The sequence below is a fragment of the Pan paniscus genome, chromosome 1 (assembly GCF_029289425.2).
Source record: "Pan paniscus chromosome 1, NHGRI_mPanPan1-v2.0_pri, whole genome shotgun sequence".
Classification (NCBI taxonomy): Eukaryota; Metazoa; Chordata; class Mammalia; order Primates; family Hominidae; genus Pan; species Pan paniscus.
Window position 1 is genome coordinate 13,593,680 of NC_073249.2, and position 17,543 is coordinate 13,611,222.

At 45.4% G+C, this 17,543-nt stretch overlaps 1 protein-coding gene across 2 annotated transcripts in view; it reads left to right on the top strand.

Annotated features, from left to right (window-relative positions):
• GNG4 (G protein subunit gamma 4) overlaps positions 1-17,543 on the top strand; it is a 103,486-nt gene that overhangs the window by 66,669 nt on the left and 19,274 nt on the right. For both annotated transcript variants that reach the window (XM_055099608.2, XM_034949386.3), the window contains exon 3: positions 748-856. In XM_055099608.2, coding sequence (XP_054955583.1) covers positions 758-856 — 99 coding nt within the window. In that variant the 5' untranslated portion in view covers positions 748-757. The remainder of the gene's footprint in view (positions 1-747; positions 857-17,543) is intronic.

Genomic DNA, 17,543 nt, shown 5'->3' on the forward strand with positions numbered 1-17,543 from the left:
CCTCCCTCTAGAAAATAAATCTATGCTTGGGATAGGGAAGAAAGAGAGAGAGAGAGTGTGTGTTTGTGTGTGTGTTTATTGTTGAAAACAAACTCTCAACACAAAGTCTGTAAGCTTTTTGGAAGGACAACAAATTAAAATTAATAAAGCAATTTTATTCATTAGAAATGTGTGTTATGAGCCATAGATTGTTAGGAGAGGCCATTTGAGACACTCAGCTAGGCTTCAAAGCTTTGAGTTTGAGTTCTGGATCCACAAATGTTGGCTGTAGGATCTTTGGCTATTGGTTTAATTTCTCTGATTTTTGCACTTTCTTCCTTTGCAAAATAGAAATTAATATTGTCCCACCAACTGTATGGGCTGCTAGAGCAATGAATGAGCAAACGTGTGTGAAGGTGAATGATGACTCACAAAGCACTATACGAATGTCCAAGCATTACTTATGGTCGTGGTGGTGATGGTGGTGGCAGTGGTGGGGGTGATGGAGAAGTCATTCTGGAACCTTCTGTTCTCTTCTCACTGTCCCCAGGACTGAGAAAGTTTTTCCAAACAAAAGCATCATGTCTTGCTCCTCTTATTCGAATGAGGCATTCCTTTCTCTTATCCCAGGAGGGTTTTCTACCAAATGCTGTCCATGCTCCCAGATGCTCCCTGGCTTGGACAGAGAAGCTGTAGGTGGTGGGAGGTGGGGTTCCCCTGCCCTTGGAAGAGCAGCTCTTCTAACCCTTTTACTTTGGTTACTTCTAGGGGCAGTAGAATGAAAGAGGGCATGTCTAATAACAGCACCACTAGCATCTCCCAAGCCAGGAAAGCTGTGGAGCAGCTAAAGATGGAAGCCTGTATGGACAGGGTCAAGGTAAGCATGCATGCGTCAGCCCCACCCTCCGCCCGAAGCTCAGCTCAAAACATTCCTCCTGCTTCCAAAGCAGACTTGTGAGAGTTAACACGTCACCCAGCAGAGCATGCAGCCAACCTTGGCAGCTGTAACATTTACAAATGAGTGTTTGCTTCACAGTTCTAAGTGTGCCCAAGGATTCAAAGGATGCAAAATACACAGTGTGCATGAATTCCGTAAGGAGTCTCCAAAAATAGACTCATAATTCATCTCGGCTCTATTTAGCTCCGTTGTCATGCCAATAAGCAAGAAAGAGAGTTTAGCAATGAGATCAATCACTTTTCTGCTGTGATACAGTGCCTTTGAGGTTCAACAACATCGGATATTTTGACAGGATTATTGTTGAGGGTGGAGCTCTGAACCATGCCTGGATGTGTCACATATTCCTTTGGGGAAAATGAAGAAAGGTTCCAGACACCTCCCGTTGTATTCATTTCACTGATGAGTGCAGGTCTCTCCACGCTGGGAGGACTGCAGCAAGATGAAGCCACCTCTTCTCCAGATGCCACTCAGAGGTGAGCAGGAGGCCAGGCAAAGCATGTGGCTCTGAACGAGTCCGTGAGCATGGCGCTCGTTGACTGTAATAGAGTTGAAAGGAACCCCAACTCTGGTGTCAGGAACCTGATGCCAGGAAGCTCCATGTGTCTGTGGTCTTGGGGAACACAAATCAGAGGTCTCACCTGGGCATCTGGGATTCAAAAAACACAGAATCCATGGCAACGGGCGACTCCTGAAGCCTTCTATGGACAGAGCCTCCCTGACCCCTCCCCTCATGCTAGTGTATGGCTGGATAGCACCAATACTCGCCTCTGTGTGGACAGTTATTCTTTTCCCCTGGAGCTCTGGGGGTACAACCTCTCCAAGGAGGCAGAAAATATGCACGGAAAGTTACGTGAGGGTATATGAAGCAAGGAAGGAATCCGGCGTGATGTAAGTCAGTATCACCGGACCCGTGTTACTAGAGCATCTACGTCTCATACATACCGATACCAACTGCAAATTACATGTCAGTCCTTGGTCTCTAGACTAGAGGAGGGAGCAAGTTTAGAACCCAGAAAACAATTCTAAGACACAGCGGGTCCCAATAGCATAGAAAGGGGTTTCAAATGAAAGCTGCAGGCATCCCGTGCTCCAGAAGTGCAGACAGGAAAAAGGATAAGGACTGCAGTGAAAGGCATTGCTGAGCACCACACTTGAAGGGTCCTGGGAGAGAAATGTGAAGGCGACGGTCTCCTCCGTATGGCTCAGGGAAGCCTTCTCGGAGTTGTGAGCTATGGCTGGCTCTGAGCTGATAATGGAGGAGGAAAGGCCGGTGTGAGCTAATCACAGCTCGTGTGGAGCAGCTGGGCAGCAGGAGGAGCTGCAGGTTGTGCTGGGAAGAGAGCTATGGGAGGAGGGCGCCATGCACACAGGTGCGGAAGCCACAGCCATGAGGTGACAGGTGTGTGAGGTGAACCAACCTGTAAGCAATAGACGGAGTTGTCAGAGGTGAGGAGGTAGTTGAAGCTCTGAGTAATCAAGAGAGGCAAGGAGGGGCAGAAATCGGGTACAGTGTGGAGCAGACAGCAAAGATGCGATCGGGGAGGCAAACACACCAAGAAAATCAACAGAACATGGAGAGTAAACGTGGGAGGCACTAGGGAGAGAGACGTTAGAATCCAACTGTCAAGCCCCATGGCCAGAGACCTGAAAAGACAGTGGGCCCCAGTTTGGGCTATAAGGCAGTTCTCCTTTGCCCAGGCATTCTCTTCTGGCAAGGAAGATAAATTCTGCAATAGCATCTTCACCTGCCACAGACACCGCCCCAGGAGCCCCTGTGAGGACCGGGTGTCTTCAAGAATGAAGGCGTCTTCAAGAGTCACTTAGGCACACACACTGTCACTAAAAGAAAGAGGAAAGTCAAAGACAAATGAGTTACTGTAGGAGTTCATTCTCACATTGCTGTAAAGAAATCCCTGGGACTGGGTCATTTATAAAGAGATTTAATTGGCCTGTGGTTCCACAGGTGGTCCAGCAAGCATGATGCCGGTATCTGCTTGGCTTCTCAGGGCGGAGGGTGTGGAGGCCTCAGGAAATTGAAAATCATGGCAGAAGGTGAAGGGTAAGCAGGCACATCTTACATAGCAGGAGAAAGAGAGAGAAGGGGGAGGCGATACACACCTTTTTTTTTTTTTCTTTTTTGAGACGGAGTCTCGCTCTGTCGCCCAGGTGTGATCTCGGCTCACTGCAAGCTCCGCCTCCCGGGTTCACGCCATTCTTCTGCCTCAGCCTCCCGAGTAGCTGGGACTACAGGCGCCCGCCACCGCGCCCGACTAATTTTTTGTATTTTTAGTAGAGACAGGGTTTCACCGTGTTGGCGAGGATGGTCTCAATCTCTTGACCTCGTGATCCGCCCGCCTCGGCCTCCCTAGGTGCTACACACTTTTAAACAACCAGATCTCTTGAGAACTCACTCACTATTACAACAACAGTACCAAGGGAGATGGTTTTAAACCCTTCATGAGAAACCACCCCCGTGTCCAATCACTTCCCACCAGGCCCCACCTTCAACACTGGGGATTACAATTTGACGTGAGATTTGGGCAGAGACACAGATCCAAACCATATCAGTTACTCAGGTGATACTCAATCAAAGGGATAGGCAGGCCAGATGTGGTGGCTGACACCTGTAATCCCAGCACTTTGGAAGGCCGAGGCAGGTGAATCACCTGAGGTCAGGAGTTCGAGACTAGCCTAGCCAACATGGTGAAAACCCATCTCTACTAAAAAATACAAAAATTAGCTGGGTCTGGTGACGTGTGCCTGTAATCCCAGCTACTTGGGAGGCTAAGGCAGAAGAATCACTTAAACCCAGGAGGTGGAGTTTGCAGTGAGCCAAGATTGTGCCACTGCACTTCAGCCTGGGCAACAGAGCAAGACCCCATCTCAGGAAAAAAAAAAAACGGGATAGGCCGCCATGTTGCTGTGCTGGCCGTAATGGAAACGTGAATGCAAGATTCCTCGGGGGCCTGCCAGAGGCTAATTCAGATCCTGTGGTAATTCCAGGGAGTAGGCCAGTGACAGCTGTGTCAGATTTGGTTCAGAAACAGAGTTGGTGGAAACAGAATGTTGTCATTGAAGAGACAATGCCTGAGGAGAGAGCTGAACCTAGGAACCACATCTGTGCCAAAGATGCGTGAGCACACGTGGGTGGTTTTTGTTTTTGTTTTTTTCTTGCTTGGACAACCTTGAACATTAATTTTTTTAGTTGTGGTAAAATATATATAACATACAATTTATCATTTTAACCATTTTTAAATGTACAATTCAATTCATCAGTATTAGGTACATTCACAATATTGTGCAACCATCACCAGCATCCACCTCCAGAACTTTCTCATCTTCCCACACAGAAACTCTGTACCCATTCAGTGCCAACTCCCCATTCACCCTGCCCATCCCTGGTGACCACCGTTCTACCTTTTTCCTCTGTGAATCTGTCTACGCTAGGTATCTCATATAAGTGGGATCATACAGTATTTATCTTTTTGTTCCTGTCTTATTTCACTTAACTTATCATCCTCAAGATCCATCTATGTTGTAGCCTGTATCAGAACATCATTCCTTTTCAGGGCTGAGTTGTATTCCATTGCATGGATAGACCACATTTTGTTATCCATTCATCCATTGATGGACACTTGGGTTATCTCCACCTTTGGACTATTGTAAATAATGCTGTTAGGAACATGGGTGTGCAGGTATCTGTTGGAGTCTTTACTTTGGTTCCTTTGGTACCCACAAGTGGAATTGCTGGATCATATGGTAACTCTATGTTCAACCTTTTTACCTTTTTTTTTTTTTTTTTTTTTTTGAGAGATGGAGTCTCACTCTGTTGCCCGGGCTGGAGTGCAGTGGCATGATCTCAGCTCACTGCAACCTCTGCCTCCTGAGTTCAAGTGGTTTTCCTGCCTCAGCTTCCCAAGTAGCTGGGATTACAGGCATGAGCCACTACACCCAGCTAATTTTTGTTTTTAGTAGAGACAGGGTTTTACTATATGTTGGCCAGGCTGGTCTCGAACTCCTGACCTCAGGTAATCTGCCTGTCTCGGCCTCCCTAAGTGCTGGGATTACAGGCCTGAGCCACCGTGCCCGGCCTTATGTTCAGCCTTTGGAGGAACTGTCACGCTGCTTACACAGGGGCTTCATCACGTCACGTCATCACCAGCAGTGCACAGGAATTCCCGTTTCTCCACATCCTGACCAGCACTTGTTTTCTGGGTTTTTTTTAATTAATGTATTTACTTTGACAAGTAAAAATTAAAGTCACTCACTATCACGACGACAGTACCGAGGGGGATGGTGTATATTTATGGTGTACAACATGAAGTTTTGACATAGGCATACATTGTGGAATGGCTAAGTCAAGCCATTTAATGTATGTATTCTCTCACATACTTAGTTTTTTGTGGTGAGAACACTTAAAACCTATTCTCTTAGCAATTTTCAAGTATACAATACATTGTTATTAATTGTAGTCACCATGATGTGCAATAAACCTCTCGAATTTATTTCTTCTAACTGAATTTTTTTTTTTTTTTTGAGATGGAGTCTTGCTCTGTCACCCAGGCTGGAGTGCAACGGCATGATCTCGGCTCACTGCAACCCCTGCCTCGCGGGTTCAAGCAATTCTCCTGCCTCAGCCTCCCGAGTAGCTGAGATTACAAGTGTGCACCACCACGTCCAGCTAATTTTTGTATTATTAGTAGAGACGGGGTTCGCCATGTTGGCCAGGCTGGTCTCAAACTCCTGGTCTCAGGTGATCCGCCTGCCTTGGCCTCCCAAAGTGCTGGGATTACAGGCCTAAGCCACCGCAGCCAGCCCTGAAACTTTGTGTCCTTTGACCAACATCTCTCTAATCTCACCACTCCACAGCCTCAGGTAGCCACCATTTTACTCTCTATTTCTATAAGTTTGACTTTTTTACACTCCACATATAAGTGAGATCATGCAGTATTTGTCCAGTGCATGGCTTATTTCATTTAATATAATATCCTTCAGGGTTACCCATATTTTCTCAAGTAATAAGATTTCCTTCTTTTTTAGGGCTCAGTAGTATTCTATTGTGTAAATATACCACATTTGCTTTATCCATTCATTCGCTGATAGACACTTAGGTTGATTCCATAACTTGGCCAAGTTTGGCTAATTTTGGCTAATTTTGACTAATGCTGCAATGAACACAGAAACACAGACCTTTCTTTGACATACTGATTTCATCTCCTCGGGTTATATACCTAGTAGTGGGATTGCTGGATCATATGGTAGTTCTATTTTTAATTTTTGAAAAACATCCACACCGTTTTCCAAAATGGCTGTACTAATTTAATTCCCACCAATGGCATACCACGGTTCCCTTTTCTCCAAACTCAGCAACACTTGTCATCTTGTGTATTTTTGATAATTGCCATCCTAACAGGTTTGATGTAATATCTTGCTGTAGCTTTCATTTGTATTTCCCTGATGATCTAGTGATGTCTGTTTTTTTAATAATAGTCACCCTAATGAGTATGAAGCTCACACATGGTTTTCAACCCTAGGCATCCCTGGTTTCAGGGCACAGTGTGGCTTTGCAGAAAAATCTATGTGATGCAAGACTTGACAGAAAAAAAAAGAAAAGGTGCATCTTGGTATCAGCCAGACTATACGAATGTGGAAAGAAAGGGGAGCTGTCAATGACACTCCCGATGACCTCGTCAAGGACGTTGAGGAGGGAAGAGAGAGGAAGTCACCAGGGAAAGGCAATGGCCTTTCTGGGATGGGTACGAGGTTACTGCCAGAGAGGAGGAAGGAAAGAGGGAGGCTGGATAGGAAATGATAGAGGGCAGCCCTGGGGAAGGAGGAGAGGAGCAGTTTTTAGAATCCACTGAACTCGCACACACCATGTCAGAAACACCAGGGCCAGATGACAACACTGAGATGGGCCGGGCGCGGTGGCTCAAGCCTGTAATCCCAGCACTTTGGGAGGCTGGGCAGGTGGATCACGAGTTCAGGAGTTTGAGACCAGCCTGACCAACATAGTGAAACCCCATCTGTACTAAAAATACAAAACTTAGCCAGGCGTGGTGGCACGTGCCTGTAGCCCCAGCTACTTGGGAGGCTGAGGCAGGAGAATCACTCAAACCCAGGAGGCGGAGGTTGCAGTGAGCTGAGATTGCACCATTGCACTCCAGCCTGGGTGACAGAGCAAGACTCCACCTAAAAAGAAAAAAAAAAGAAAACACTGAGATGGATTTTCCAAGGAAGAGGAAAAGGCCAGGCCCATACTGACTGCATGGTGAGAATGCCTAGCAGGTGAATGTGCACACGACGGTAGGGCAGGCTGCATGGGAACCAGCTGGAGGGTCCATGGGAGGAATCATGGTAACTCCCAGGCTCACAGAGCTGGCTTCCAGGTGAGAGCACAGCAGATGGGAACCCAAAGAGGACATCCCAGGCGAGGGCAGGTACCAGGAGGAAACCAAAAGGGAGCCCCCGGGATGGCATGGTATGTAGCCAACCATAGGGCCCACCACCGGGCTCTGTAGCTTATTGTGCTCAGGAGAGTGTCTAAGGAGGAAGGAAGGAAAAGAAGGCATTTGCCGCCCAGGAAAATAAGGGGACATCTGTCACTGGGAAGAGAAAGGAAAATATAACTGCATTAAGCAGTTCTGGGGTTGCAGAAGTAAGAAAGAGTAATAGTGCCAATTCAGAGAGCTTTGCACGATTCGTGGAGGAAAAACGTAGCTGAAATATTCATTATTATCTTGAAGTTCTGCTTGTCCCCATTTGCACAAAAGCAGAAGTGCAAATATAGACGTCAGTAGGGGATATAGATTGAGGCATTACACCACAAAGCCCACAGCAAGATCTTAAACCCACACACAGTGTGCTTCAGAGACCTCCTTCCTACCTCCATTCATTTAATGTTTATCGAGAATCCCCTGCTACTTGGCCCTTCTCCCAAATTACCACCCCCACTCCATGTGACTCTTCATCTTGCCTAGAAGCACATCAAAGCATTTCCCAACAAAGATGTGCGTTCTTTGCAAACTCTTATCAGCAGCTAAAAACAAGTAATGTCCTCCAGGTTGTCGCAGGCATGAGGAGGATTCACCATAGAACCTGTATAGCCTCACAAAAAGCACAAAGCTTGGAAAATAATACCCAGCTTTCTAAAAAAGAAATAAAGAGCACATGAAAGATGAATTTTGGAAACTATATGGGTTCTAAGGGAAAGAATACCATCATAGCCTTATTCTTTTTCTCACCCATCAGAAGTTCAAACAATCTAAAACTCTATTAGAAAAGTACATATATGGTTGGGCGCGGTGGCTCACGCCTGTAATCCCAGCACTTTAGGAGGCAGAGGCAGGCAGATCTCGAGGTCAGGAGATCGAGACCAGCCTGGCCAACATGGTGAAACCCCTCTCTACTAAAACACACAAAAAAAATTAGCCCGGCATGGTGGCACACACCTGTAGTCCCAGCTACTTGGGAGGCTGAGGCAGGGGAATCGCTTGAATCCGGGACGCGGAGTTTTCAGTGAGCCCAGATCACGCCACTGCACTCCAGCCTGGCAACAGAGTGAGACTCCGTCTCAAAAAAAAAAAAAAGTACATATATGACATTGATCATTAAATAGAGAAAATCCGACAAGCAGTTATGGCAGGTCTGAGCTGAGCAGAGTGTAAGAGGCCTCACTGGAGAAAAGAGTGTCTGAAGCCAGCCTGCGCAGCCACAATGCAGAGTTCAGCCACTGAGAAGGCGTTCTTCCAAGGGTGAAGTGCAGCGCTCCCAGACAGAGCCAGGACACAGGCTCTCGGGCGGGTTCCACGCTGCCTTCCACATGCCATCCCTCAGGGTGCCCTGATTCTCCTGCCCCACAGGAAAGGGAAATTGCTGACATTGGGTCAATCCTATGTCTGTGACTCATGAGGCTCTGGGGTGGACAGACACCCTTGAGCAAGCCCAACTCTCAGCCAGGGACTAGAAGCAACTGATGGAATGGCCAAGGAAAACTGGCCAAGGAACATTCTGCCCAGTCTCATTTGTCCTGGGAGATAATTTCAACATCCGTGGGGTGGGTGTGCTCACAATTCCTACAAGGGCTGCCCTTAGGCTGAGATTAATTTTGTGAGCACAGGCTTTATTTGCTGAGTGTTGACAGATCAATATATTGTTGGGCCTGTGTTCTATAGACTACTGAAAACATGAGTGCAGGAAGAGAGGAATTTCAGGTGATCGATGCACTAAAAGTTGAAGCCCAAGAGACGCAGGAGAACTGGCTACACATGGCCCTTGACTTACAATGGGGCTACCTCTCAATAAACCTATTATAAATTGAAAGTTCAACTTACGACATTTTCAACTTACGATGGGTTTATGCGGATGTGACCCCATGGGAAGTGGAGGAGCATACTGAATGCGTATTGCTTTCTGCCACTGTAAATTCGAAAAAATCATTCAGCCAGACCATCGTTACGTCAGGGACCCTCTGTATTTAGAGTGCGATAGTGCAGAAAGATACTGACATCAAAGAAAAGAGGTTGTGGCGAGGCGCAGTGGCTCATGCCTGTAACTCCACCGCTTTGGGAGTCCGAGGTGGGTGGACCATTCAAGGTCAGGAGTTCGAGACTAGCCTGGCCAACGTGGTGAAATCCCATCTCTACTAAAAATACAAAAATTAGCTGGGTGTGGTGGTGTGTGCCTGTAATCCCAGCTACTCGGGAGGCTGAGGCAGGAGAATCACTTGAACCCAGGAGGTGGAGGTTGCAGTGAGCTGAGATTGCGCCACTGCATTCCAACCTGGGCAACAGCGGGAGACTCCATCTCAAAAAAGAAAAGAAAGAAAGGATTGTGTCGTGACAGATACTGGCAGTTATTAACAATCTTCCTTCATAAAAACTAAGAAAAATGTGGAGAAAACAGAAAAAGAGAAAGAGCTACTTTTTAAAAGGGTATAATTTGGTGCTTAAAAGAAAGGAGAACAAATAAAAAAATAGGAAATGCAAGGACACAAAAGTTGAATTTAAAGTCTTTGAGATATTTCTCATATATACTCTCTTTATTCCGTTGATAATTTATTTAAAACCATAAATAAATGAGAGTGGCTCAAACACATACCTAAGCATGGAGCTTACTTAAAGCGCTTCCAACAAAGAAGCAGAACATCTGGTGGGTTGAAGTGAGAATGTGAAAAAGTCATATCCTTTTCAGGGGCCTTTAATGCTTGTTTAGAAAATACTACTACTTCTCTGTTCATTAAAATGGTACTTGCTTTTTTGTTGTTGTTGCTGTTTTTTGAGATGGAGTCTCTCTCTGTTGCCCAGGCCGGAGTGCAGTGGCGTGACCTCGGCTCACTGCAATCTCTGCCTCCTGGGTTCAAGCGATTCTCCTGCCTCAGCCTCCCGAGTAGCTGGAATTACAAGCCTGTGCCACCATGCCTGGACAATTTTTGTATTTCTAGTAGAGACGGGGTTTCACCATGTTGTCCAGGCTAGGCTTGAACTCCTGACCTCAAGTTATCCTCCCATCTTGGCCTCTCAAAGTGCTGAGATTAGGTACTTGTTTATTTTTAAAATTTTTGAAAAATGCTGACAAGTATAAAGAGGATAATTGGAATGATCTATAACCACTACCTTTTGATGTTTTTCCATCTATATTTGTTTTACATTTATTATAAAACTGGGGCCATAATGTACACTTATTGCTTTTTTATAACCTGATATGTCACTGAACAGTATATTGTGATCGTATAACAAGGCCAGGAAATATTCTCCTAAAATGTCATTTTTAATATCTATTTTCCCCCGATGTACAATAATTTATTTAACCAGTCTCCTATCCTTAGACATTTCAGTTATTTCCAATTGTGAGTCTTTTTTTATTTTTCCTTTTTTTTGAGATGGAGTCTCACTCTGTCACCCAGGCTGGAGTGCAGTGGCACGATCTCGGCTCACTGCAACCTCTACCTCTCGGGTTCAAGTGATTCTCCTGCCTCGGCCTCCTGAGTAGGTGGGACTACAGGCGCCCGCCACCACGCCCGGCTAATTTTTTGTATTTTTAGTAGAGACGGGGTTTCACTGTGTTAGCCAGGATGGTCTCGATCTCCTGACTTCGTGATCCGCCCGCCTCGGCCTCCCAAAGTGTTGGGATTACAGGTGTGAGCCACCGCACCCGGCCGTGAGTCCTATTTTTTTTGTTATCGTACTTTAAGTTTCTAGGGTACACGTACACAACATGCAGGTTTGTTACATATGTATACATGTGCCATATTTGGTGTGCTGCACCCATTAACTCGTCATTTACATTAGGCATTTCTCCTAATGCTATCCCTCCCCCCTCCCCCCCACCCCTTGACAGGCCCCGGTGTGTGATGTTCCCCATCCTGTGCCCAAGCGTTATTGTTCAGTTCCCACCTATGAGTGAGAACATGTGGTGTTTGGTTTTCTGTCCTTGCGATAGTTTGCTCAGAATGATGGTTTCCAGCTTCATCCATGTCCCTACAAAGGACATGAACTCATCCTTTTTTATGGCTGCATAGTATTCCATGGTGTATATGTGCCACATTTTCTTAATCCAGTCTATCATTGATGGACATTTGGGTTGGTTCCAAGTCTTTGCTATTGTGAATAGTGCCACAATAAACATACGTGTGCATGTGTTGTGAGTCCTACTTTTAAGGAAGCACTGCAGCAAGCATACTGGTAGATAAAATTTTCATGTCTGATTATTTCTTTAAGATAAATTCCTAAGGACTGAAAATCTCTTGGCCGAAAGAGAAATATATACTGTCAGGCACTACATAAAAACTGTTTTAGTCAGCGACAGACTGCATATATGACAGTGGTCCCATAAGATGCTAGTACTGTATATTTTTTGACCCGGCATGGTGGCTCACGCCTGTAATCCCAGCACTTTGGGAGACCGAGGTGGGTAGATCACTTGAGGTCAGGAGTTCAAGACCAGCCTGGGAAACATGGCGAAACCCTGTCTCTGCTAAACGTACAAAAATTAGCTGGGCATGGTGGCGCACCTGTAGTCCCAGCTTCTCAGGGGGCTGAGGCATGAGAATTGCTTGAACCCAGGAGGCAGAGGTTGCAGTGAGCTGAGAACACACCACTGCACTCCAGCCTGGGCGACAGAGCTAGACTCTGTCTCAAAAAAAAAAAGAAAAAAAAAATGAGCACGGTGGCTCATGCCTGTAATCCCAGCACTTTGCGAGGCCAAGGTGGGTGGATCACCTGAGGTCAGGAGTTTGAGACCAGCCTGGCCAAGATGGTGAAACCCCATCTCTACTAAGAATATGAAAATTAGCCAGGCGCGGTAGCGAGCGCCTGTAATTCCAGCTACTTGGGAGGCTGAGGCAAGAGAATCGCTTGAACCCGGGAGGCAGAGGTTACAGTGAGCCGAGATGGTGCCACTGCACTCCAGCCTGGGCAACAGAGCGAGACTCCATCTCAAAAAAAAGATATCTAGTACTGTATTTTTACCTTACCTTTTCTATGTTTAGCTGTTTAGATACACAGATACTTACCATTGTGTGACAGTTGCCTACAGTATTCGGTACAGTCACATTTCTGTAATCCTAGCACTTTGGGAGGCCAAGGCAGGAGGATCACTTGAGCTCAGGAGTTTGAAACCAGGCTGGGCAACATAGTGAGACCCTGTCTCTACTAAAAATTCAAAAAAGTAAGCTGGATGTGGTGTACACCTGTAGTCCCAGCTACTTGGGAGGCTGAGGCAGGAGGATTGCTTGAGCCCAGGAGTTGAGGCTGCAGTGAGCCCTGATCCTGCCACTGCACTCCAGCCTGGATGAGAGAGTGAGACCCTGTATCAAAATAATTAATTAGTTAATTAATTAACATTTAAAAAGTTTGTAGCCTAGGAGCAATAGGCTATACCCTGTAATCTATAGGCTGTACCCTATTGTGTAATAGGCATTTCCCTTGTTAGATATCCCCGTCATTAAGCGACACATGACTGTATACACAAGAAAGTGTTTGAGTCAATATCAAATTTCCCTATAGAAAGGGATACCAATTTATATTTTTATCAGTAATGTGTGTGTTTTCCCACATTCTCCCCCCAAACACCATTCATTATGCCATGCAAATTTAACAGATGATAATAATAGCAGCCAACATTTACTGATTGCTTAATACGCGTTGTTCTGAACAAGTCACATTAAATTCATTCAATTCTCACAGCAGTCCAATGAAGTGGGTACTCCGTTATATGAAGGAGGAAACTGAGGTCTATGAAGATTCATTAACTTGACTAAAATTCAGCAGCTGAAAAGTGATGAGAGCCCAGGGATAGGAAACCAGGGAGTGTGTCTCCAGAGCCTTCGCTCTCAACCTTTATGTCATACCATCTCTTTATTGCTGACGCCTCGTTATTTTAACATATATTTCATTGACTGTTACTGGGGTTAAACTAATTTTGTATGTTAGATTCTTCTTTTGCTAATTGGCTATTCCTACCCTTTACCCAATTTTCTATTGTAGTACTGTAGAATATTTTAAGGCCAGCACAGTGACTCACACCTGTAATTCCAGCACTTTGGGAGGCCAAGGCAGGAGGTTTGCCTGAGCACAGGAGCTTGAAACCAGCCTAGGCAACATGGCAAAACCCTATCTCTTTAAAAAAAAAAAAAAAGTATGTGTATATATATATATATATGTGTGTGTGTGTGTGTGTGTGTATATATATATGTATATACACACACACATATATACATACATACACACACACACACACATATATATATATAATTAGCTGGGTATGGTAGCATGTACCTAGCTAGAGGCTGATGTGGGAGGATCACCTAAACCTGGGAGGTCGAGGTTGCAGAGAGCCGAGATTGCGGCGCTGCACTCGAGCCTGGGTGACAGAGTGAGACCCTGTCTTTTAAAAACTTATTTAGACTGGGTGCGGTGCTCATGCCTGTAATCCCAGCACTTTGGGAGGCTGAGGGGGGGAGTGGATCACCTGAGGTCAGGAGTTCGAGACCAGCCTGACCAACATAGTGAAACCCTGTCTCTACTAAAGATACAAAAATTAGCTGGGCATGATGGCGGGCACCTGTAATCCCAGCTACTCGGGAGGCTGAGGCAGGGGAATCGCTTGAACCCGGGAGGTGGAGGTTGCAGTGAGCCAAGATCATGCCATTGCACTCTAGCCTGAGTGACGGAGTGAAACTCCGTCTCAAAAAAAAAAAAAAAAAAAAAAGAAGAGATGAAACTAACGAGTTGGAAAGGGAGGTGGAAAAGCTAAGGAAAGAATTGGAGGGAGGTGGGAGCACCGCTGGAAAGGGTGCAGAGTGGCACACATGCTGTGGAAAGCCGCAGTGATGACCTGGAGACAGGCTTCAGGAAAGTGCACAGGAAACAAAAGAAACAGATGAGTGTCAGACCGAAGCAATTAGAAGCTGATAGAAATCCAGACTGACAAGAGCATTCTCACATTTGTATGCGAATATTCCTGGCAGAGAGAATAAATGGAATAGAAAATACTCTTAAGGATATAACATAAAACAGCTTCATTAAATAAAGGAAGACCTGAATCTGTACGTCCGAACTGCTTGCCGTATTCCAGAAAAGAGTGTGAGAGAAATGATCGACACAGACACAAATACTGCTGAGGGTCTTAATCTCAAAAGGAAAGAGTGATCTCTCCATCAACAAATAAGTCAATAGCAAAAAGCAAAACAAAAGCAATACTAATAATAAAGAGCCCATTAAGAATATAGGCAGAAGAGGCCAGGCACGGTGGCTCACACCTGTTATCCCAGCACTTTGGGAGGCCGAGGCGGACGGATCACCTGAGGTCAGGAGTTCGAGACCAGCCTGGCCAACGTGGTAAAACCCTGTCTACTGAAAATACAAAAATGAGCTGGGCGTAGTGATGGGCGCCTGTAATCCCAGCTACTCGGGAGGCTGAGGTGGGAGAATTGCTTGAACCTGGGAGGTCTTCAAACACTGCTTCAGTGAACAAGGAAAGAGGTCATGAGGAATCTAGTGAGCCAAGATCGTGCCATTGCACTCCAGCCTGGGCAACAAGAGCAAAACTCCATCTTAAAAAAAAAAAAAAAAAGAATATAGGCAGAAGAAGCAGTCAGTTAGGACAAACACCCCTGACTTTGATTACATTTTTTTTTTTTTTTTTTTTTGAGACAGGGTCTCCCTCTGTCACCCAGGCTGGAGTGCAGTGTCGTGATCTTGGCTCACTGTAGCTTCCGCCTGCCCGGCTCGAGCTATCCTCCCACTTTAGCCTCCCAAGTAGCTAAGACTAGGTTTTGCCATGTTGCCCAGGCTAACTCCTGAACTCAAACAATCCACTCGCCTTGGCCTCCCAGAGTGCTAGGATTACAGGCGTGAGCCCCCACACCCAGCCTTGGTACATTCTTAATATGTGTTAGGTGCTTGAATTTTCACACCATCCCTGAGATGTTGGTGCTATCAGTACCCCATTTCACAGACAAGAAAACAGGCCCAGGCCAGGTGCAGTGGCTCACACCTGTTGTCCCAGCACTTTGGGAAGCCAAGGCGGGAGGATCAGAAGAGGTCAGAAGTTTAAGACCAGCCTGGCCAGCATGGTGAAACTCCATCTCTACTAAAAATACAAAAATTAGCCGGGCTTGGTGGTGAGCACCTGTAGTCCCAGCTACTTGGGTGGCTGAGGCAGGAGAATTGCTTGAACCTAGGAGGAGAAGGTTTCAGTGAGCCGGGATCACGCCACTGCACTCCAGCCTGGACAACAGAGCAAGACTCCATCTCAAAAAAGAGAAAAGAAAAGAAGAAAAGAGAAGAAAAAAAGAAGAAAAAAGGAAAGAAAAAGAAAAGAAAAGAGGTCCAGAGTTGTCATTTGATGAAGGAAGGATACAAACCCAGAACCTTGGGTACTTTCATTACACTACAGTGCCTCACCCACAAAGGAGGAAAATATCAGTCTGGACAACACTTCCCCACAGTTCTGAAGATGTCAGCCCAAGGAGAAACAGCATCTACAATGAATTCTCTACCCAACCAAGTGGCCATTTATGTCCATGGCAACATAGATATATTCTCAATTATGCAGAAGTTTAAATGTAATGCAAATACGTGCTGCTTTTCTTTAGCAAACTTATTTTATTTTATTCCATTGAATTTCACTAAAGGAGATACAGATGTGCATAATTATGTTAATTTACACATGATAATATACATTAAGACCATAAGAAAGCTGAGAAAATGCCTGCTCAGTCAAAAGGTCTTCCCAAGCAGGGGCCGAGGGTCTTGCACATGGCTGGATCCACACACAATCTGAGTCATAGGAGGCATTCAAGGCACTGAAGGATGGGCTTGATGTACTTGGAACAGCTCAGTCACCTGTTTTGATGCAGGGCCTGTTGCAGGTGTGATGACTAGAGCGTGGATCATGAGTGCTAAAGGAATTTGCCAAGGCAGTCATAGGTTTAAAAAAAAAAAGCAGATTTATTAGAAGGAAAGTATGTTGCAAGGAAGCAACGGGCAGCACAGCAGAAAGGGACTGTCTTCAAAAAGGCAGGGGCTGGAAGGAAGCTTTATAGGGTCATGCTGGAGGGGGTTCGTGCAGTTACAGTCCTGCTGCTGGGGCTACGTGCAGAGTGAGGGAACAGGATGTTGTGCAAGGGCCTGTTTGTGGTTAGCCGTCTCTCAGAACAATTGTTCTCCCCAACCTGGGACCCCTTCCTCATTGTTGCTTACTTATCAGGATTCCACAGGGCCCAAATCAATATTATAGAAATGGGATCAGGTGAGACAATCCATGTATCACCTATGAATAGACTCAAAAGAATTGGAAGTAGGGTCTTGAAGAGAGATCTGTACATCCATATTAATAGCAGTTTATTCACAATAGCCAAGGCATAGAAGCTACCTAAATGTCTATCAACAGATAAATGGATAAACAAAATGTAGTGTATACTTAAAACAGAATATTATTCAGCCTTAAACAGGAAGGAAACTCAGACATGTGGGACAACATGAATGAACCTTGAGGACACTATGCTAAGAGAAATAAGCCAGGCACAAAAAGACAAAATATTGTATTCCACCTATATGAGGTACCTAGAGGAGTCAAATTCATAGAAACAGACAGGAGAATGGTGTTCTCCAGGGCCTGGGGGAAGGAGAGAATGGAGGGTTGTTTAATGGAAACAGAGTTTCAGTTTTGCAAGTTGTGGAGACGGATGGTACTGACAGTTGCACAAGAATGTGAAAATACTTAATACTACTGAACTATATACTTAAAAATAGTTAAGACGATGCATTTGATGTCATGTATGTTTTATAGAAATACACAGATATGTGTATATATGTACACATATATTTGTATAAACATATAGTCCTATAATTAAACATTTTTTTATGCTGGGTGCAGTGGCTCAAGTCTGTAATCCCGGCACTTTGGGAGGCCAAGGTGGGAGAATTGCTTGAGCTCAGGAGTTTGAGACCAGTCTGGGAAACATAGCGAGACCACATCTCTACTAAATTTTTTTTTTTTAATTAGCTGGACATGGTGGTATGTGCCTACTTAGGAGGCTGAGGTGGGAGGATCACTTGAGCCCAGAAGACAGAGGCTGCTTTGAGTTATGATCTCACCACTG